This window comes from Mycteria americana, chromosome 17 (assembly GCF_035582795.1).
Source record: "Mycteria americana isolate JAX WOST 10 ecotype Jacksonville Zoo and Gardens chromosome 17, USCA_MyAme_1.0, whole genome shotgun sequence".
Classification (NCBI taxonomy): Eukaryota; Metazoa; Chordata; class Aves; order Ciconiiformes; family Ciconiidae; genus Mycteria; species Mycteria americana.
This window is the reverse complement of record NC_134381.1, coordinates 7004841-7026063: the sequence shown is the minus strand read 5'-3', so window position 1 is coordinate 7026063 and position 21223 is coordinate 7004841. Positions and strand designations below refer to the sequence as shown.

At 63.4% G+C, this 21223-nt stretch overlaps 4 protein-coding genes across 11 annotated transcripts; 2 read left to right on the top strand and 2 right to left on the bottom strand.

Annotated features, from left to right (window-relative positions):
• The first annotated feature begins 496 nt into the window (after nt 1–496).
• Nucleotides 497–7099, top strand: CERCAM (cerebral endothelial cell adhesion molecule). Of its 2 annotated transcripts, XM_075520080.1 has the most exons (13): nt 499–735; nt 2370–2480; nt 2669–2786; nt 2866–3000; nt 3083–3287; nt 3362–3481; nt 3629–3705; nt 3890–3996; nt 4110–4242; nt 4430–4557; nt 4634–4837; nt 5764–6000; nt 6670–7099. In XM_075520080.1, exons 1-12 carry the CDS (start codon nt 539–541, stop codon nt 5996–5998), a joined length of 1770 nt encoding a protein of 589 aa, XP_075376195.1. In that variant the 5' UTR covers nt 499–538; the 3' UTR covers nt 5999–6000; nt 6670–7099. The 2 variants fall into 2 exon arrangements, with proteins under 2 accessions (XP_075376196.1, XP_075376195.1); XM_075520081.1 differs by lacking the exon at nt 6670–7099 and having other exon boundaries at nt 497–735; nt 4634–4890; nt 5764–5902.
• Nucleotides 7100–8773: 1674 nt separating this feature from the next.
• PTRH1 (peptidyl-tRNA hydrolase 1 homolog) lies at nt 8774–11240 on the bottom strand. Its single transcript, XM_075520091.1, has 5 exons — nt 11141–11240; nt 10570–10789; nt 10327–10426; nt 9637–9682; nt 8774–9203 (listed from the first exon to the last, which is right to left on the bottom strand). The coding sequence occupies exons 1-5, from the start codon at nt 11204–11206 to the stop codon at nt 9012–9014; spliced, it is 624 nt and encodes a 207-aa protein (XP_075376206.1). The 5' UTR covers nt 11207–11240; the 3' UTR covers nt 8774–9011.
• Nucleotides 11241–11466: 226 nt separating this feature from the next.
• On the top strand, nt 11467–16107 carry TTC16 (tetratricopeptide repeat domain 16). Of its 7 annotated transcripts, none has more exons than XM_075520089.1 (6): nt 11467–12059; nt 12426–12547; nt 12631–12720; nt 13171–13347; nt 13919–14060; nt 14290–16107. In XM_075520089.1, the coding sequence occupies exons 1-4, from the start codon at nt 11805–11807 to the stop codon at nt 13289–13291; spliced, it is 588 nt and encodes a 195-aa protein (XP_075376204.1). In that variant the 5' UTR covers nt 11467–11804; the 3' UTR covers nt 13292–13347; nt 13919–14060; nt 14290–16107. The 7 variants fall into 7 exon arrangements, with proteins under 7 accessions (XP_075376204.1, XP_075376201.1, XP_075376200.1 ...); XM_075520086.1 differs by having other exon boundaries at nt 12631–12760; nt 14947–16107; XM_075520085.1 differs by having other exon boundaries at nt 12631–12760; nt 14144–16107.
• On the bottom strand, nt 16075–21010 carry TOR2A (torsin family 2 member A). Its single transcript, XM_075520082.1, has 5 exons — nt 20809–21010; nt 20132–20397; nt 18801–18976; nt 18322–18449; nt 16075–17739 (listed from the first exon to the last, which is right to left on the bottom strand). The coding sequence occupies exons 1-5, from the start codon at nt 20954–20956 to the stop codon at nt 17495–17497; spliced, it is 963 nt and encodes a 320-aa protein (XP_075376197.1). The 5' UTR covers nt 20957–21010; the 3' UTR covers nt 16075–17494.
• Nucleotides 21011–21223: the final 213 nt, after the last annotated feature.

The window sequence follows — 21223 nt, the reverse complement described above, 5'->3', positions numbered from 1 at the left end:
GGGGTGGGACACGGCTTGGGGGCGTGGGCTGCCTCGGCCTGTGATGGGGGAGAGCCATGAGCCCACCCAGCCACGACTCACTCTGGACACAAGCTCCCCTCAGCCACAAGCCCCCCCTGGCCACCAGCCCCCCTGGCCATGATCCGCCCTGGCCACCAGCCCCCCTGGCCATGAGCCGCCCCCAGTCATGAGCCGCCCCCCCACCCATCCACTTGCCCACCCGTCCGCTTCCCTAGCACCCACCCGCGCCGTGCCGGGCACCGCGGGGACCCGACCCCGAGCTGGCAGGGGGCAGAGGAGGATGCCCAGGAGCATCCTCGGGGACCTCGGGGAGGGGGTACCGCGGGTGCCCCCCGGCCCCTCGCCCCTCGGCCGTGGGCTGTGCCGGGCCGTTTACCGATATCGGCTTTATTTAAAGAAACCCAACCCAAACCCGCCCCCGGGGCTCGCAGCGGCGGCGGGGCCGGGCCGGGGGCGGGGGTGCGCTGAGCGCGGCGGGTCTCAGCCCGCCCCTTCCCCGCCCGCCGCCGCCGCCGCCATGGGGGCCGCGGGGCCGCTCTGCGCCCTGCTCCTGCTGCTGGGCACCGGCACCGGCACCGGCACCGGCCCCAGGCCCGGGGCGGGCCCCCCGCGGGTGGTGCTCGCCCTCCTGGCCCGTAACGCGCAGCACTCGCTGCCGCACTGCCTGGGCGCCCTGGAGCGCATGGACTATCCCGCGGGGAGCATCGCCCTGTGGTGAGGGAGCGGGGGCCCCGGGGGGAGCGGGGACACCGGGGTGCGGGGAGTAGCAGGGATCCGGGGGGAGGAGGGGGCTGTGGGGGAATGGGGATCCCGGGGTGGGGAGCCGGGACGCTGGGGTGACAGGGACCCGGGGGGAACGGGGATGCTGCGGGGGGGAGGAGGGGGGGATGCTGGGGGTAGGGGGCACTATGGGGGGAATGGGGAGCTGGGGGGTAGCGGGGACCCGAAGGGCAACGAGGGGAGGGGAACGGGGAGCTGGGGAGAGTGGGGACGTGGAGTGATCTTGGAGAAACGGGGGCCTGGGTGGAGGGAGCAGAGATCCGGGGGAATGGGGGCCTGGGGGGGAATGGGGACCCTGGGGGGACGGGGACCCCCGGAAGGAACAGGGACTCTGGTGGTAACAGCCCCCCCCTCAGCCCCAAAGGGTGGGGGGTGGCTCTGCCCCGGGTGTGGGACCCAGCAGGGACCCGAGAGGGGCTGCGCGCTGTCCCACGGCGAGGGGGCAGGACCCCCACCTTTCCCCTCCCGAAGCTGTGGGGCTGGCAAGGGAGGGGAGCCCTGGGCTCGGGGGGATTTTACATCATCAGGGACAGACGCTGCCTTCCCCCTCCCTGCAGGGCTCGGCCCCAGCCCCCCCCTTCCCCAAAGGCACCCCCCAAACTCCTTTTTACCGTGCTGGGGGGGGTGGCTGGGAGAGGAGCCCCCCGTCCCTTCTCTTTCTCGCTCCTCCACTGCCGCCGTCTCTTGCCTGAGCTTGTCGGAAACTTTTTGCAGAGGGCTGAGGCGGGGGCTGGCAGGGGGGTCCTGGCAGGGGTGGCCGGGCTGGGGCGGGGGACAGCTGCTGGCAGCGGGGGAGCGGGGGGCCCTCGCCTTCGCCCGCCGCAGCCCTGGGAGCCCCTGGCCGCAGGGCCCTGCGGGGTGTTTCAAGAGCAGCAGAGCTGGGAGCTGGGGGGGGCACAGGTCCTGCCTTGTCCCCTGCGTCCCAAGGGGTCCCTGTGACACCAGTGCCCGAGGGGCAGCTTGGGGTTCTTTGACAGGTCGAGGGTCCTGGGGAGTGTGGGGACTTGGGGGTTGCCCCAGTGCAACGTGGGGCTCAGCCCCGTCTGTGCTGGGGTCCCCATGAACATTGTCGTGAGGTTGGGTGCGAGACTGGGGGACGGCAGCTGTGCATGGCACGGGAAGGTTTGGGGAGGGGGATTTTTGCTGCCTGTTAGGGCCTTTCCTCTGGCTGCTGGAGCCACGGGGTGCAGTGGGGTACTGTGGGGTGCTGTGGGGTGCAGCGGGGTGCATGGGTGGGGGCATGAAGCCGCTGTGCTCCGATGCCATTCATGGTGGGCAGCCAGAGGGCTGGGGTGGGGAGAGCACGGCCGGGGCTGCTGCTGGGCTGCAGGGACAGGGGGTGAGAGCCGCGGGACAGCCCGGCCGGCGGCGGCACCGGGAAAGAAATTACCCGTTCGCATTCCCCCTCCTGCCAGCGCAGCCTCGGTTCCTTCAAATTACACGTTACGTTCCCAAGCGAGTCCGCCGCTGGCTCAGCCTCTTGGCCCCAGGAGCGTTTCTAGTGCAGGGAGGGGGCCATGGTTGTCCCCTGGGGGGGACCCCCGGAGGCTGACGTCCCCTCACCCCAGGTGCGCAACGGACCACAACTCGGACAACACGACGGCGATGCTGCGGGAGTGGCTGGGGGCGGTGGGGAAGGACTATCACTCGGTAGCCTGGAAGGTGCAGGAGGAGCCCAGGTGAGGCTGGGAGGTGCTGGGGGGCGGGTGTGGGCTGCGAGGGGCTCCCCGAGCAGCACCCCACTCCCTGGCTGGGGACGCTGCCAGGAGGAGCCGGCGGCGAGGCAGAGCTGGGCTGACTCAGCCGCATGCACCGAGTTTGTGCATTCCCAGCGAGCGGGATTAACCCCTGCCTCCCTCCCGCCCAGCTCCTACCCCGACGAGCTTGGGCCCAAGCACTGGAGCGACAAACGCTATGAAAACCTGATGAGGCTGAAGCAGGAGGCTCTCACCTACGCCCGGGAGCAGCAGGCGGACTACATCCTGGTAAGGGACACGGGGCGTCGGCAGGGTGGGGGCCAAGGCAGGTGTCCCCACGCCTCCAGGACCTGTGCTGTCCCCCCAGTTTGTGGACACCGACAGCATCTTGACCAACAACCAGACCCTCAAGTTTCTCATGGCGCAAAACAAGTCGGTGGTGGCCCCCATGCTGGACTCGCAGACCTTCTACTCCAACTTCTGGTGTGGCATCACGCCCCAGGTACGTCCCCAGAAAGCCCCGGGAAGGGGACCCCCCATGGTTGACCCCCTGACCACGGAGGCATCACGCCGGGGTGCTGCAGGGCTACTACCGCCGGACGGCTGACTACTTCCCCACCAAGAACCGGCAGCGGGTGGGCTGCTTCTCCGTCCCCATGGTCTACGCCACCTTCCTGATCAACCTGCGGAAGGAGGAGACGTCGCAGCTGGCTTTCTACCCCCCCCATCCCAACTACACCTGGGCCTTCGACGATATCATCGTCTTTGCCTACTCCTGTCAGGCGGCCGGTGAGGGTGGTGGGGGGCCAGGGGGGGAGTGGGAGGTTTTGGGGGCTGTGGTGCTCACCCATCCCACCCGGCAGGCGCGGAGGTCCACGTGTGCAACCAGCAGCGCTTCGGCTACATCAACGTCCCCGTGAAGGCCCACCAGACGCTGGAGGACGAACGCGCCAACTTTGTGCATCTCACGCTGGAAGCCATGGGTGAGCGCCTGCGGGTGGCGGGGTCCTGGAGGTGTCCCCCGCCCCAGGGGTGACAGGGACCTGGTGTCCTCGGGGCAGGGCTGTTGGCCCTGGTTCCTGGCCAGGGGGGTCTGGGCTCCACTGAAGGGGTGTCCCCTCTCTCCGCAGTGGATGGCCCCCCCATGCAGCGCTCCAGGCACATTTCCCTCCTCCCAAAGCCGCTCACGAAGATGGGCTTTGATGAAGTAAGTGCCCAATGGACCCCCCCCACGTCCCCCTGTCCATCCCTCTGGCTGCATCTGTCCATGGCAAAGCCCACCACGGGCTTTGGCCGAGCCCCCTGTCCCCCATGCTGCGGTGGCCAGGCAGGCTGTGTCCCCACCCGTGACAACATGCCCCTCGGTGGGGGGCTCTCCCCTTCCTCCCCAGATCTTCCTCATCAACCTGGTGCGGAGGCCGGACCGGCGTCAGCGGATGCTGGCGTCCCTGCGGGAGCTGGAGATCGCCCCGCGGGTGGTGGATGCCGTGGATGGGAGGTGACCGTGGGGGGACACGTCCCCGCTCTGCCAGCCCCTCCGTTGTCACCCTGGGGAGGGGACAGGGGGTGGCTGGGAGGGACGCCTCGCCAATGCAGCCCCTCGCCTTGCAGCACCCTCAACAGCAGCGACATCAAGGTGCTGGGGGTGGACCTGCTCCCCGGGTATTACGACCCCTTCTCCGGCCGCACGCTCACCAAGGGTGAGGTCGGCTGCTTCCTCAGCCACTACAACGTCTGGAAGGAGGTACGGGGCTGTGGGGACCGTGGGGTCCCTAAGGGCCACCAGCATGGGGCAGGGACCCTGTAAGCATCACCAGGTCTCTGGAGGACCTGGGGACAGGGGTGTCCTGCAGGGTGAGCGGATCCAGTATGGCCCAGTATGGCCCAGCACGGTGCTGGGATGGATTTGCACCTCTGCCCCCTCCCTGCAGATCGTGTCCCGGGGGCTGGAGCGGTCGGTGGTCTTCGAGGACGACGTGCGCTTCGAGGCCGCCTTCCCGGCACGGCTGCAGCAGCTGATGGAGGAGCTGGAGGGGGCACAGCAGGACTGGGACCTCATGTAGGTGCTGGGGCCGGGGGGACATGAGGTGGGGGTCCCCGGGGCTGGCTCTCACGGCTCCCTGGCTGCCCCACAGCTACCTGGGGAGGAAGCAGGTGAACGTGGAGGATGAGGTGCCCGTGGAGGGCGTACGAAACCTGGTGGTGGCCGGATACTCGTACTGGACGCTGGCCTACGCCATCTCCCGCCGAGGGGCACAGAAGCTGCTGGCTGCGGAGCCCCTCTCCAAAATGCTGCCGGTGGACGAGTTCCTGCCCATCATGTACGACAAGCACCCCAAGTAAGGAGCGGGGGGTGCAGAAGGGGTGCTGGCGGAGCAGCATGGCCGTGCTGGTGAGGGAGCATGTGTTTCTTCTCCACCGTCACCGTCCTACCCTGTCGTTCCCCCGTCTCCCCCCACGTTACTCATGCTGGAAGAAAACATCTGTAGCATGAGCTCATTCCCCCAGGCCGCTGCCTGGCTGCCGGCCGCTGGAAAATGGCCGTCTGCCAGTGCAGGGTGGGGGGACGGCGACGGGGATGGAGTCGGGGCTCGATGCTGGCCCTGCATGGGGGTCTTGGCCCCATAGCGAGGGGGGAGCAGCCCCCTGTACCCCAGTGCTGGGGGGCTGTGTGGTCCCCCACCCCTGCTTGTGGGTCTCAGCCCCATCTTGGAGCACCTCCGTGCCCCTCTTCCCGAGCAGAGGTCGGTGGCAAGGCTGTGTCTGGGGAGGGGGAGGCAATTTAGGAGGTGAGCAAGCACCGGTGGCCGAGGGTCCCAGGGAAGAGGGGAGCAGGAAAGCCAGCGAGCAGGATGGCAAAACAGAGGGATTAGGCGTGTAGAAGGGAGGCTGGAGGTGGACGGAGGGTCAGATTAGTGCTCTGGATGTGAACCAGGAGCAGCTGGGAGTCCCATGCTCGCCGGGATAACGGCACCAGACAGCCCTGGCCTGGGGCCAGCCAGGTCAGGGCTGGCGGGATGCTGTGCCGGAGACTCTCTCCATGCCAGGGCCGGCCCCGTGCCACCGAGGCTGGTGGGGAGAGAGGGGTCCCATCCCCTCTGCAGTCCCTCCATGGTCCCTCCCCAGGCTCTGCTGCCAGCAGCCCCCCAGCTCGGCTCCCTTCCCTTCCCCGGGTGGTCGGTACAGTTTTCCCAGCCCGTTTTTCTCCACCGGGCCATGCTCTGTAAGCCAATTTCTCCTCTCGGATCCGCTCCACTTTCCCCAGCGAGGATTACAAGCGGCACTTTGCCCCCCGGGACCTGCTGGTGTTTTCGGCTCACCCCCTCCTGGTTTATCCCACCCACTATGCTGGGGACAGCAACTGGCTGAGCGACACCGAGACCTCCACCATCTGGGACGACGATGCCAAGAAGACCGACTGGGCTGGCTCACAGAAGACCCTGAGGGACTCACGGGGCAGTGCCGGCCACCTCCGCTCCACCGCCCGTGATGAGCTCTGATGGTGAGCGAGGCTGTGGGACCCGGGTGCGTGTTGCTGGGGACGGGGGACAGAGCGGCTGGGAAACATTTCCCTGCGAGCGCCGTGTTCGGATACGTCCCGGATGCCTAGTTTCTTTTTGCCATGTGGCAGCAGAGTCAAAGCATTGGGAAACGGAGATGAGACCTCTTCCAGGCAGGGACAGGGATGGGGACGCAGATGTGCCGTGTGGGGCTGCATGGGGCTGGAGGGGACCAGGGGACCAGGTTCTGCGGCTCCCTGAGTCCGTGCTGCTCCCCAGCCCCTCAAGTGAGGAAGGGACAACGCTCCTTCGCCTCCTGCAAAAGTCACCCTAGTTTGGAGAGAGCTGGGTGCATCTCGCAGGGGGAAGTTTCACCCCGGCGCTGCTTGCTCTCCCCCAAAAGCGGGTCTCCCTGCGGCCGTGTCTCCGCGGGGCGGCCGTGCAGGCAGGCGAGCACCCGCACTCGCTCGGCCCCGAGGCAGCACTGCCACGGTTAACGCCGGGTCAGACTTTCCCTGTCTGAGGTTGCTTGTGCTGGCAGCAGAGCCTCTCCAGGAGCAGCCAGACCGGGGGAGGCTGGAAAACAATCCTCCCACCGCCTCTACTGCAGGCGTGAACGCGTCGGGGCTGCTCCTGCCTTGACCGCTAATGTTGCCGTCCTCGCCTCCTAGGGACGAGGGATTGTGACCCAGCTGGGAGCACCGCGGGCCAGTGGCCTGATCCTGCTCGCTCCCGCTTGAGAGATGCAGCTGCCCTGGACGGATCTCCCCAAGGTCCTTCGAATCTGCGTGTGGAGAACCCACCCAAGGATTTTTGGAATCCACCCTTTGCCCCAGGGCTTCCGGAGAGCCCTTTCCTTGCCAGGTGGGGGGACCAGGGGAGCGCCGTGCTCCGACTCTGCTGAGGACACGTCTCCAGGACCGCCCTGAGCGATGCCAACTCTGCCGTCTCCCACCGGCTCGGACTTTGGGCAGTGTTTTTCAGGCCGGGGGCTGGCTCCCACGGTGGCACACATGGCCTCCTGCCGCCGACTGGGCTTGTCCCTCGCCTGTGCCGTGTCTGGGCTGAAGCCAAGAGAGGATTAAAGCACACTGTGTTTGAGCTGACGTGCTGGCTGCTGGCTCTGCCGGGTGGCATTGCCCCACGTAACGTCCCCAGGGCATACCCCACCGGGGTCACCTCGGAGCTGCGGTGGCAAGGGTCTGGCGGTTGCCCCGGCTGGAGATTGCTTTGGGAATGAAATCTGTAATGGGGAAAGGGAGGGAGGAAGGTGGGGTGGGAGACAGAGACCGGAGCTCTCCCTTGAGGTCCGGGGGTGAAAAGGTGGGCGGCATTTCCGCAGCGCTCAGCTCTCCCCCGGGAATGCTGATGGAAACGATTTCCCTTATTGGCGCTAGGTTTGGCCTTGGGACTGAAAACCTGACAGCCTGAGCACCAAGATGCGCAGCCGAGTCCTGCTGGGCTCCGGCATCTGTCACCTTTGTGGCCAGCTCTGGAGGAGGGCGTTTGCTTTCCAAGAGCCCAGGCTTGTTTGGTGCTAAACCTCAGCTCCTCAGCAGGGCGATGTTTGGTTGAAAACGGAGGGTTTTCTGGAGTGGAGGAGCAATTTCCTTAAAAACACTGCAACTAGCCCTAGTCTGGGTGAGCTGGGGAGATGTGAGCTCCCTGCCAGGCCCCCGGAGCTGCCGCCTCTCTCCACCCCTGCCCAGCAGCTGGCTGCCCCTTTTGGCCCTGGAGCAGCTGCTGGGACGGTGGGTTGCTACCCTCACCCAGGGTTTGGGGGGCTGTGCCCCTCTTCTCCCCACAGCTTGATGAAGGCGATGGAGCAGTGGGTGGAAGCCTCGATAGCTGAGACCCACAGCGGGATGTCTGAGGCCACCAATGATCCAGGAGAGCATCATTTAGGACAGGTTGAACAGCTACAGCAGGGACCTCCTGAAGGAAAACCACCGGCTCCAGGAGATCACGTGAGACCCGAAGATCCGAGTGGATCTACTGGAGAACAGGGAGAAGGAGATGGCCATGTGCATGGTCTGCAACTGCAGAGTCCCAGCCAGTACAGGCACAGGTGACACAGCAGGCTGGAGAGGTGATGGCAGGTTGGGGACACCTTTGCTTCCCTGCCTGTCCCCTGGCCACAGGTAGCCTCAATGCTACAGGAGGAGCTCGGGAGCTGAGTGGAGGAAGGTCTGGTGCCAGCTGGAGTGGAAGAAGTAAGAGGCAGCAGTGCTGCGGTACGCGTGACCCACCAAGGGTCCTGGCGCTTATTCCAGCGCCTGCTGGGACACGGGCGAGGAGCTGCTGGCACTGGGGCTCTCAGTGCAGCTGTGCTTACAGGGCATGCAGCTGGACAGGACGTGCCGGCAGAGCCCAGGGCTTTGGGAAGCTGCAGTGGTGGAAAGACCCCGCTTCTCGGGCTGCCCTCTCCACCATGAGACCTGTAACGGGTCTGTGAGGAGGAGCCAGAACTCCTCCAGCTGTTGGAACTCCAGGGTTTGGCTGAAAACCACCTAACTCAAAAGCTGTGAGGCCAGCCCTGAAGCTTGCTGCAGCTCAGTGGGAGCAGCCCTCGTGTGCTGCTCAGCTACGAGCTTCCAGGTGACTCGTGCTTTCCACAGTTTCTCAACAAAGCTGAAGTGATTTTGGAACCTGTGGAAGTTGCTCCCCGCTTCCCACTGGAAGCTTCCCTCCAGCCTGGGCTGGCGGAACAGGGATGGGGACACGGGTTTGAGCCGCAGAGAGCCAGGGACAGCGGGAGTTCAGCAGGCGGTGCAGGGGAGAGGGGCAGGAGCAAGGCAGAGGGTTTATTTAATTTCTGTGCCAAACTGCCGTATGAAGCCACTGCAGGGGTCGCGTGGGACACGAGCTGCCTGAATCTGCGTGGGGACGGCCTGGGGCTGCCCTAGCACGTGGCCAGGCTGCCTGGCAGGGCCAGCTCTGCTCCGCACCACGGTCACCCTGGAGAGTCCACAGCGCTCTGTCCATCGGCCACGCAGGTCCCCGGGGGTTCGCATCAGCCCCTGTCCCCCGGCTCTCCCGCGGGCGCTCTCCTCCGCAGGATGTGCTCCAGCAGGCAGGTTGCTGCCTGGGCCAGGACCTGCTCCAGCCTCTCCTGCTCCCCAGCGCTGAACGGAGCCAGGACATAGCTGGACACTGTCACTTCACTCTCCGGCCGCCCGATGCCAACCCTGAGCCGCGTCATCTCCTGGGGAGGAAGAAGGAAAGCTGGAGGAGCTTCACCTCAAGGGCCCAGCTGAGACAGAGCTGGGGCAAGGGGACAGTGCTACGAGTGGGGCTGGGCGGCAAGGGAGCAGCCCCTCATGTTTTCCAGGTGGTTTTGAGTGCTTGCGCCAAGAAACATGATTTTGGAAGAGGCTTTTGCTGGGCTGTACTGAGATCCCAGGCTCCTGCCAGGCCTGGCAGAGCCACTCGAGCTAATTGTTTCCATGTCTTCCACAGCGGCCAAACTGACATTAGCCCTCAGGGAAGCAGAGGGAAGGAGGGGAAGGAGAAAAGGGGGGAGAGGAAAGGGAGCAGGGGCTTGTCTGAGGGCAGTCGGAAGAATGGGACTGGGGGCACGACATGCCATGCATTGAGGTAGGGGCAGGATTGATCCCCTTCCACCGAGGCCCACTCACGTTGGAGCGCAGAGCACTGATGCAGGATCGGACCCCGTTGTGTCCCCTTGGGAGAGAAGGAGAAAACCCACAGTTAGTCTGTAGGAGACACCCCTCCTCCCCCCAGTATGGTCTTGGGGTCTCTTGCTGCAGGGACTCGGGGATGTGGTCCCAGCCAGGGGCTACAGCCCCCATACCCTGGCTCTGCAGGAACATCCAGCCCCTGGGGCTGAGAGCAGCTGGCTGGGGAGGACGAGGGGAAGCAGGGCTGGGACAGCACATTCTGCACGTCTCAGCTCTTGCTGCAGCTGGTGCACGGGTGACCAAACGCTGTGGCCTGGTACCATCCCTGTCCTGGCCCGCAGTGGAAGATTTCCTAGGTTAAATGTCTCAAGGCTGGCCCAGGAGCTGGTGCTGGGGCAGGCAGAGTGGAGGCAGAGTGCTATAAAAAGCCCATGTGGTGCAACCGATGGGCTGGATCCAGGCCTCAGCCACTTCCAGGAGGCTCCCTGCCCTTCCTGCCAGGGCAGGAACTGGGAGGCTGCCCAAAGAGCTGGCTCTTGCTTCTGCAACTGGGATCGGGCCCAGGGCTGGCACTGGGGCTGAAAACACCGCCAGGCTGGTGGGACTGGGCCAGGGATGGCCCATGTGCATGTAAGGGCAAGGCCTCAAACCAGCTCACACAACCAGAGAGCTGGGGCCACCTCATACCTCGCGCTGCCTCCCAGCTTGATCGCCACCTTGCCCAGGGCCTTGTCCAGGTCATCATGAACCAGGTAAATGTCTTCTGGGCAGAGGTTGTAGATCTCAGCTTTGGAAACCGAAATACAACCCAAGAAATGAGGGGGAGACAGACTCACCAGGCCCTGACCCTGCAGGGCTGGGCAGGGGGACAGCAGGGCCGTCACAGGGCCCGGTGGCACAGCAGGCTTTGGGGGTGACCGAGCCGCTCACCGGCACTGGCGACGCTGAGCCCGTTGAGGTTCATGAGCCTCCGCGGCTTGAGCAGCAACAGCTCCAGGCCGCGGGCCGCGGCCAGGGCCACGTCGGCGCAGCACCGCCTGTCTGCTCGCCAGCCCTCGGCCACCGCCAGCTGCCGGGCCAGCCGGTCCAGCACCGCCATGCCCACGCTGTGCCGCGTCCCCCGCAGCCCGTAGTTGCCCAGGCCGGCCACCTGCCCGCCGGGTGTCAACAGGGCTCTGCCGGGCCGCCATGACGCCCGTGGCCCCTCCACGGCCCTGATCCTGCCCAGCACCGCTCAGCCCCGCTCCCCTCAGCCCCGCTCCCTTCCGCCTCCATCCCCTCAGCCCCGCTCCCCCCCGCCCCGCTCCCCGCCGCCTCCATCCCCTCAGCCCCGCTCCCCTGAGCCCCGCTCCCCGCCGCCTCCATCCCCTCAGCCCCGCTCCCCTCGGCCCCGCTCCCCCCCGCCCCCATCCCCTCAGCCCCGCCGCCCCCCGAGCCGGTCCCCTCCGCCCCCTCCCCTCACGCCCGGCCCCGCCCCCCGGCCCCGCCCCCCCGGCCCCACCATGACGCGCGGCCCCGCCCGGCTGACGAGCGGTCGCGCGCGCCCCGCCAGCTCCGCCGCCAGCATCCCGCCGCGTGCTCCCCGCTGCCCGTGACGTCACGGCCGCGCGCCGCCAATGGCCCGGCCTCCCTCCGCCGCCATCTTGCTTACGGGCAGCGCCGCCATCTTGCTTGAGGGCGGCGGGGCGGTGGCGTGGGGCGGTGGCGTGGGGCGGGCCGCGCTCCGCCCACGCGGGGGCCGTGGCCCCGCTGTGGTAAAGCCCCGGGGCTCCGCCGGCCGCCGTCCCACCCCTCGCCGCAGAGGGCCAGCCTAGCGGGGCGGCTGGGGCAGGGACGGGGGAGCGCAGCCAGGGCGAGCTGTGGGGTTACTGGGAGCCGCGGCCTGGGAAGGGTTCCCTCAGGCGGGAGGGGGATGGGGGCCGCGTGCCACGGCGGTGCCGGGGGAGCAGCCGGGGGACGGCTGGGAGGGGTCCCTGCAGAGGGTCTTCGGGCCCAGCCAGCGCCTGCACAGCTTCCCCGAGGGAAGTGGGGTCCCTGCCCGCAGCTGTGCGGGGCAGGGTGCGGGAGCAGTAAGTGCCCGGCGCGGGGCCCCGTGTTTTACGTGTTCGTGCCCGTTACGTTCCCACTCACAGCGTCCTTAGCAGCGGCCTTTGGGGTGTGGGTGGATGCGGGGGATACACGATCCCTCGCCTTCCCCCAGCCCCCCTCCGGCCCTGGGGGGCTCTTGGCCCTGCCAGCGCAGCAGAGCTTTCTTCCAAGGCTGTGTGACAGTCCCCCCGGCCGGCAGCATGTCACTGGGCTTCGCGCACGGCTCTTCTCGTCTCCACAGCTTGCAGAAAGGGCTGGATTTCTCCTCCTGTGGCCAGTGGGAGGAAGCCATCACCTGCTATTTGAAAGACATCAGCCTGGATCCGCAGAGGGTAAAGGGTCCCCAGAGGGCTAGGGATACACCAGCGGGGGAGCTGGGAGCCGGAGAAGGGAGGCAGCAGCGTTAAGGCTGGCTCTCACGCTGGCATCTGGATGCTGTAACCTCTTGCCGGGCTGATCCCGGGTAGTGTGAGCAGGGCTGGGCTGGGCCAGCGTGGGCTGAGGGTTGTCCGTGGTGCAGGCAGAGCTGTATGAGCAGCAGGCAGAGGCCTTCTTCCAGCTCTGTGACTTCCAGTTGGCCATGCTGAACTTCAGGAAGGTGCTCGTGCTTGGTGCCTGCATGGGAGCAGCCCTGCCTGGCTCGCCTGGCCCTTGTCCTTGACCTGCAGGTCAGCCACCGCTCCCCTCCCCGTCTGCAGCCCCGGCCTATGTCCAGGGCTTCCCTGCAGGGCCGACGTCTGCTCGGCCAGGAGCTCTATTGTGAGGCCTTCACACAGGCTGCCGAGCCGCAGACTCACCACAGGGTGTTTCGCCGGAGGAGGTACAGCCATGGCAGCGCTAGGCTCTCTGGCTGGGCTGGCCCTGCTCTGGGCAGCCTCTAGCCTTGCCCGTCTCCTCTTGCAGCATCGTGTGTCTCATGGCTCTCAACAAGTTCCCGGAGTGCCTCTGGATGCTCAACAGAGACCTGGAGGAGGACGTGAGGAACCCTGATCTGTACGTGCTCCGTGCCTCCTTCTACAAACGCTTTGGGCAGGTATGGCTGCTCCGGTCCCCGAGGGGCCCTGCTGCCCCTTCTGGAGGCTGGGGATGCGCTGGGGGGTGCCAGGCTCTGAGGGTACCTGGCCTCCCTGGGCAGCTGGCCCTGTGTCATCAGGACATCCAGCGGGCCCTGGAGCTGCAGCCACAGCACGGAGCTGCCCAGGCCCTGAGGCGGAGGCGTGCTGAGACGAGGCCAGGAGGCCAAGGCTGAGGTGGTGGCCAAGGCTGAGGTGGTGGCCAAGGCCCTGTGTGGGGATCTGCGCGGGGCCCTGCTCAACATCAGTTTCACCATCAAGAGTGACCCCTCAGCTGCCAAATTCTTCACCCTTCAGTAGTGAGAGTGTCACCGTGGCCGGTCGGCCGTATCGGCCTCCAAGCTCTCCTGTCGCTGCCCCTGTGTCATAGGGGGACGCTCCTCCGACGGCTCAAGGACTTCAGTGCAGCCCGCGAGGCCTTAGGAGGGCGAGGGAGCTGGGGGCCCGGAGGCCCAGGAGGCTCGGTGGCAGCTGGCACTCACCTACAATGACTGCGCCGTGCACTGCTACGCCCCGGGCTGATGCGATGAGGTTGTGGTGCTCCTTGGTGAGGCTTTGCGGGACGAGAGGAGGGAGAAGGGGCTCTGTGTTGACAGCGGAGGCAAGCAGCCGGGCTGGGGATCACAGCGGGGTCCCCGGGGTGAGGGCTGGGGTGTCAGACAGCAGCACCTGCACTCGGGCATCGAGCACGTGCAGGGGAAAGGCCCTGCGCTGGGGTCCTGCGTTGGGGAGCGGTGACTGAAATGGGCGGTAGGGCCCCTGGGTTCTCCCTTGGTCCTGACCCCGGTTCACAGCTGTGCCTGCCTGGACCATTCAGCAGCGGGGAGACGTACCAGGAGCTGGGATTTACCACTGGTGGTTCAGCTCCCTCCCCGCATGGCCTGTCCTGGGGGCATGGCTGGGAATGGCTGCTCTCTTCCAGACTGGGCTGCATCTCCTTGCCTGGCGGAGCTCAGAGCTTTTGGCTAATGACGCTGAAATCTTTGTGGCTGGGGTGGGCTGGACGCACGCCATGCGTGTTTCCCACTGGCACGGAGAGCTCCAGACAAAGCCCGGGGGTGGCAGCCAGCCCCCAGCCGCTGTCATTTAACCGAGACACCGACGCTGCCTCACTGCAGACTGCTTCCTTCGCCTGGGGGAGCTGGCCTACACGCTAGCGGATTACCAGCAGGCGCTGGAGCTGAGCCCGGGGGACTGCGTTGTGCCGAGACGGGTTGCAGCGGTGCTGCACGAGCAGGGCCAGCGGGACTTGGTGGCTAGGTGAGTGGGTGGGCTGGTGCGGTCTGCCCGAGGGCCAGCGGTGAGCCCGGCTGCCGAGTGTGCTCGCTCCTGTCCCCTCGCAGGCAGTACTGGCAGGCAGAATCTCGCTCCTCTGTGGCCATTGAGCACGACCCCCAGAAACTGTGCTGGGCCAGGGCCTGCCTGTGCCCGAGGAGGGTGGAGAGGGCGAGGGAGGATGCTGCCCTAAGTCTGTGTCTTGACCCCACAGATGGCGAGGTACAGCCCTGCGCTGCTCCCTGATGCCCTCCTTGGGCCGTGAGTGATGGGCTCAGCCTGCTGCCTTGACTGCAGACCCTGTGCCTACCCCTCATGCGGTTTGAGGCAAGCCTGGTGTTTCTGTTGTGCTTTGGGGGCCAGCAGCTGATCAAGGATGAGGGACTGGGATCGGGGGTCCTGCCCGGGTGTGGGTCCAAGCCAAGCAGTGAGGGTTATAGCCTGGCTCTTGCAATGGCGTTGTGCAGAGGCACTGGGCAGGTCTCTTTCCTCCTTATTTTCATTTTCCTGTTTCTTTGACCCTAAATCAGGGCAGAAGCCCTCCTGTGTCTGGCTGCAATAAGGGGAATGTGTCTCCACACAGCCATCACCCAGTCGCCCAGTGGGGCACCACTTGGGGCAGCAGCGTGGCTCGATCGATCTGGGTTTTGTTTGAGGTGAAACCCAGGCTCCCTGTTGGGGCAGATCCCGGTGGGGCTGGCAGGGCCTTTGCTGGTGGCACAAGGCGGGTGTTTGGCTGCAGCGGTGGAAACCCCATCGCTCAGGGCTCAGAGCTCACTGTGGGGAAGAGTTTTTCAGCAGAGGAGATCCAGGTCTCACCTTGTCGCCGTTGCAGATCCTTTCCCTCATACACTACCTCTTTCCAAGAAAGACCGTCCGTGCTGTCCTGAGGAGTGAGACCGGATGCCTTGCCCAAGAAACCTTGGAGAAAACTCTTCAGAGCCCCCCAGAACTCACCGTTTTGGCTGATGCCGCCTGGTGTGACATCAGCAATAGGGACATGCTGGGGGCTAGTTTGTCTTGGGTGTTAGCCCACTAGTGCTGCCCACTCCAAGGGGGGTTGCTCAAATCCCGAGTGTGAGGGTTTTGTTTGCTCCAGAGAGGTGGCATGTTTCAGAGCTCACTGCTGAAGTACTCGTGCTGGTAAAGGCAGGTTTTGCCCCTTTCTGCTCCTAAAAGGTGATGATGGGTTGCTGGATGTCTACACTTGGCCTGGGAACCTTGTTCCAAGCAGGTGTCTCACTCCTCCTCTGCCCTCCCAGACGAAGGATTGCTTTGGGGGGTTGCTGCAGGCCTGTAGCATTGCCTTTGCACTGGCACTTGTCCCCAAGCTGCTGACTGCACTAGAGGATGATCGGAAGGAAGCGGTGCCTGAGGGTGCAGGGCTGCGCACAGGAGTAGGAGCTGTCTGAAGGACATCAGGGACAGCAGCTCGGGTGAGCAAGCCCAGGATGCGGCAGCAGAGGCTGCAGGCTTGGATCTTGCACCCAGCCAGCGCGGAGAGCAGCAGCTATAGCTGCTGCAGAAACGGCTGCTCTGTCACCGCGCCGCCCGGCACCTCGCCTCGGCCCTCAGCTCCCCGCGCGTGGGGCCACCAGGCAGGCTTCGCAAAGCGACTCTCACTGGGCAGGAGGTGACGTGGCTCCCACCTCCTGCTGCGCTGGCACTAGCCCTGCGAACATGGCCTTGGGAGCCAGAGATGTGCTGTGCAGTGAGGGAAAACTGCTGCTGGGGCAGAGACACCCAGTGGCCTTCCTGGACCTACACTGGCTCCTCTGTGGAGGACATCTGGCCCAGCTACTGCTACCTCCTCCCCAGGGAAAGGCTGCTGTCTGGTTTCCTGTTACCTAATTGGAGAACACCAGCCCCATGCCATTAAATCCCCAAAGTCCGATCGCATCGGGCAGCTGTTCCCATGCAACTGCAAATCTTCCAAGTCCTTCCGTGCTAGCTGCAGTCAGGAAGCCAAGTAAAAGACTGTTCCCCAACTGTTTTTCATAAAAGATTTATTTTAAAATTAGAAAGGCATAACGTTTTTGGAAGAGGCAGAAGTTTTGGGTCTGTCTGTGGGCCAGCTCCCAGGCAGCATTTGGGTGGTGTCTAAAATCGCTGTCCCCAGAGCTCCAGCCCTGGAGCTGGAATGGTCCCAAGCACTGGCAGGTCATTTCAGCACAGGGCCCGAGCGGAGCATCAGGAGCTTTGGGAAGCATCCCTGCACCCATCCCTCGGGCAGTTTGTTCCTAGAGAGTGAATGATCCTGGTTCCTCTGACCTGTTCTCCCATAACTGACTGCACGGAGGATATTAAAACCTGGGCAAAGGCCAGTGGTGCTGTGCACCCCATGCTTGGCAGTGTGGAGCACTAGTCTTCTCTGGGTTGTCCCCAGGTCCCCCATTGTAAGTGACACTCCCCAGAAGCTGAATGGACGCTGGCCCAGCCAAAGCCTGCGAGGTCTGACCAGCAGAAGGATGTACAAGAGGCTCAACAGCTCATAGCACCGACTCTCAGCCTGCTGTAGAAATCATCACTGAATAAAAGGAATTTTCAAAACCGTTAGTGGCACCATGGGCTCCCCTGGAGGTAGGACTGAAATTTTTCGTAGCTGGTAAAACAAGCAAGAAGTCTTTTTGTTGTTGTGGTTGTTTTCCTGGTTTGCTGTAGGGAAATCCTTTGGACCGTGGGGGAAAGATGGACAAGAGGGTGGTAGGAAGAACCTGGCTCTCAGCAGATCAGGTGTTGCCATCTCCCATGTTACCCCCCCAAGCTTGTTAATGGTGAAGCTGGTCCCTACCAGCACCTATTCACAGTGAAAGGAAGCTGGAAAGAAGTTGGCTCTAAAACTTCCTTGAAAAGAAAACTTTTTGCTGCAACGTTGAAGGTGTTCACAGGCCAGCGCTTGCAGGAGTCAGCACCAGCACTGTCACGTTGTACTGAGGAGCTGAGGCACAGCCACACTTAAAAAGGTTTTAAAAAAACGTTAAAATGCTGTAGGAAAGAAATATTCCTCTGTGGGCTCAGAATCTTGATGTGTTGGATATCAGTAGCTGCCAGGAGAGGGGAGAGCTGCAGGCGGGTGCTGCTGACAGGGTGAGAAACCTCCCTGACACTGCAGGCCCTCTTAGCATCTTCCGCTTGTCGTCACAGATGTCCTGGGTGGTGCACCGGGCTGGTCGTGTCCACCCTCACCTGGCCAAGGGTAAATCAGTAAAGTGCTTTAAATCACATCACTTGCACTTGGTCCCGCAGCCGCATCCTGCAGCAGCCTCCTCGGGGCTGGAGAGACGAGTTCGGCAGGAGAGCGCTCGTGCTGCCGAGAAGGAACACGCAGTCCCCGCTGCTCATCCTGCCAGCCCTGGGCTCTGCCGCTTTATGGCTCCATATATGTCCCCTATGGATCTGCGCAAGGCCCTTGCCAGTGACTAGAAGAAAAAACTGATCCGAGAGGCCACGGTTTTGCAGCCTGTCGATGAGAATATTTTCTCTTCTTCTGGGAAGTAGGGGATGCTGTCAGCCACTTCCTGGACAACACCCGGACGTACTTCGAGGCCTTGCTGGACAAGTTCGCTGACAACACACTGCTTTACGTGGTGGCGCTTCAGTGGGAGGAAGGGCACGACAAAATCAATGAGATGTTCGTTAATGATCCCAGATTTCCAGAATCCACCTGCAAAAGCAAAGGAAGAGACAGGTTTTACCTTCAGAGAGTCTCTGCAGTCCCTGGAATTCAAAGAGCTGCTTTGTGCGAAGCCAAAGTACGCGTCTGAAGAGAGATCTGCTCCAGTTTTGTACAAGGAGAGAATTGAACCTCTCCTTGTCACCCCTGTTCCCCCCCAATAGACTTGTTCTCCAGGAATGGCTGGATTTAGCTTGACTAGTCAGAATTTAAGCTCTGCTCCCTGTGACAAGGGCAAAGCAAGGAGAACCAGACAGGCAGTGAGGATCAGTATGTCTCGGTGCCTTTCCAGTGAGCATGCTGTGCTGTTTGCCATCCCTCAACTGTGAATACACCTTGTCTCCAAAGAACTTTGCTAAACGTGGCAACAGGTCTGCTGGCTTGGAAGGCCAGGCTATTCCTTCCCTTCGCCAGGAAACCTCGAAGGGATCAAAGTTCCCTTCCCTCAAAACCCCATCGTCCCTTTCTGGCTGCCTGGGAGGTGGCAGGCGGTGTCGGTGGCTGCCTGGAATGGGCCTGGCTCCCTCTGCCGGGCTCTGACCCTGCAGGAAGGGCTCTGCTCCACGGACTCACTCTGAGGGTTTTCAAACACAGCTTTGGAGATGGCCAGCTCCAGGTCCTGCAGGCTGATCTCCTCCCGGTCCTTGCGGGCACGCCAGAGATCCAGCGTCATTTCGTTGATCTGCTCCCCTCCTGCATTGCTGCACAAGAATGAGATGCTTATTCGGTGTGTATCTGGGAAGATGGTGTTGCAGGACAGAGGTGGCATCTGGCACCCTCCAGCCTGCATGAGTGCAAGCCAGGATCTCCCAGCTGCCTGGCCTAAAATGACTCCTGTAAAGGCAGCCAAATAACAGGGACAGGAGTGCTTTTTCAGACTCTCCAGGTCTGTCTATTCACAATGAAATAGTGTCTCTTGGAATCTGTAGAGGCTCAAGGCTTGGAGAAGGAAAAGCAAAACAAGGGTGTGCTCTGAAGTAAGTATGACCTCTGCCCAAATGAGAAGCGGTGTGCTGGAGGGCCCCGTGATGCCACAGAGGGGCCTCTCTTACCTTATGAAGATGAAGATCGCTTTGCGGTAGTTGGTCCCGTACACAACCCACGAGGGTCCCAGGAATGGTATGATCACGTCGATCAGGCCCGGGTGCATCTTGTCCATCTCGTCAAAGAGAAAGACCGACCGTCCACAGTTTGTCAAGTTCCCTTGGATCCAGCGCTTCAGGCTTTCCTAGGAAAAACACCCACCAAGCCGTAAGGCAGCAAGATACCGAGGGCAGCAAGGGAGGCTCGAGCTACCCCAGAGCAAAAGCTGAGGCCTGAGCTCAAGCGGAGCTGAAGGTGCTGAAAGCAGCTTGTCCCTGCACAGCACCACCTACTCGGAGCAGGAACAGCCAGCACTGGGGAGGCCTCCTTTATTCTGGGTTTCGCACAGTGGCTGTTACCGGCTTTATTAGCCCATTGTAAGATCTTTTATTACAGATTTAAAGAAGGAGGCAGGAAACTAAAGCTGGGGATTCAGACTCCTACAGTTCCCCACGTTCTTCTCTTTCACTGTGTATCTACACAGTTCTCAGCTACTGAGTGCTTTTTGCCAGCTCCTTTCCTGGTGCAAAAGCATGTGCCTGTGCTGACCCAGAAGAGCTCTGGCTCTTTACCACGGCTGAAGTTACTTCAGTGTAGATGCCAACCCACACAAAACCACTCACGTTGCCTGGGGGCATGTATAACTCTTAATGGAAGCACTTCACCCAGTATGGGTCTTACCTTCCTCAGAGTATTTCTTCTAAGGACACAATACAACAAATAACTCCTCCAAACACCCAGAAAGTAAATGTGCAGGTGCACTGATTCCCCACTCTGCTGAGGGTTTGGCAGCTAACCGTCACATTTTGATTTCTTCCCTTTCTCAGCTTTAAGAGACAGAGTGCCATGGTTAAGAGTCTAGAGCTGCTGTTCAGGAGCTCCTTGCTGTGTGAGGAGGGGATTACAAGCCTAGCGATACGCAGGTTTTCACAGCCATCAAGCTGTTTGGAAAGCAATGAGAGAATTTTAGTGCCTTTCATCTAAGCAAGGCACTTTTGTTTGTGCATTCAAAGGGCTGTGTAAATATTTAAAGAATGAGAACACCATCACAGCAAGGACTGCTGTGGGGAAGACGAAAGTGATAACTGAGTGCCAGAGTATATCACAGTTACTAGTGGATCCTTCAGCCAGCGTGTGGAGCCACTCACTCAGCCATGTCTGTCTGAGAGGGTAAAACAAAGAGCTTTTATTCCTACTGCATTTCAGGAAACAGCCTGAACGCGTGTATACTGAGGATGAAGATGGACATAACCAAAGAAAACCCCAATCAAGCAGTACTGTGCTGAGAGGCGTCCCTTACCTTGTACTGCTCTATCTGCTCGGCATGGGGGAAGTGCACTATTGGAGAGAACTGGTGAACATAGGGGCTATGGAGCCCACCCTGGAAGAGGTAGCGGACGAGCATGGAGCTCACGTAGGTTTTGCCTGTTCCCGTGGAGCCATGGAAGGACATCACGAGGGGTTTCACCGGATTCTGGTTCTCCAGGAACTCCCTCACTCCCTTCATCACCTGCTGCCTCACCAGGGGCTGCCCCACCAGGTTCATGGCCAAGTCACACTCCAGACCTGAAGCAAAGTCAAAGCAAGACTTAGAAAACGCAGGTTGAAATAGCTCTCGGCTCACACTGCGGCTGTCCCGTCTCTGAGGGGCTGCTTCCTCGGGCCGGCTCTGCCAGCCAGCCCGGGCTGCAGAACGGCCCTGCCGCCCACTCGTGCCCCTCCGCGGGGCGGGGAGGCCGAGAGCCCCCCCTGCACCCCGCTCCGCGGCCGGCCCCCGGGGCGGGTCTCCTGGAGACACCCTGCCTGCCGGGACGCCCTTGCCTGCCGCCTCCCTGGCCTCGGAGTCCCCGTCCGCAGAGGCTCCCCACCCCTTGGCCCCCCTCGGCCCGCCGCGCCTCAGGGCCCCTCACCTCAGGGACGCCCCCTCTCCCCCCCCGCCCCTCGCCCGCCTCCCCCCGTCCCGCCTCCGCCGCTGACCGCGCAGGTCGGGCCAGAAGCCGCACTCGCAGTCCGCCGAGAAGCCGCAGCGCAGCGCCCACAGGTCCCAGGCGGCGGCGGGGCGGGCGGCGGCCGCCAGCGCCAGGGCCAGGGCCAGGGCCAGCGCCGCCGCCGCTCCCGGGGCCATGGCGGCCGCCCGCTCCGGCACCGCCCGCACTACAGCTCCCGGCGTGCCCCGCGGGGCGGGGCGAGGCGGGGTCCGAGGGTGGGGCGGGGCTGCGGGGAAGGGGCGCGGCCAGAGGCTGCGGGGGCGGGGCCGGGCACATATTGCCCCGCCCCCCGCCGCCGGCACGGGCTCCGCGCCCCGCTCGGGGCCACGGCCGGTGCCGTGGGGACCCCGGTCCCCCCTTGCGAAGGGCGGCCACTGGGCCACCGCGGAGGTCCGGGAGCCAGG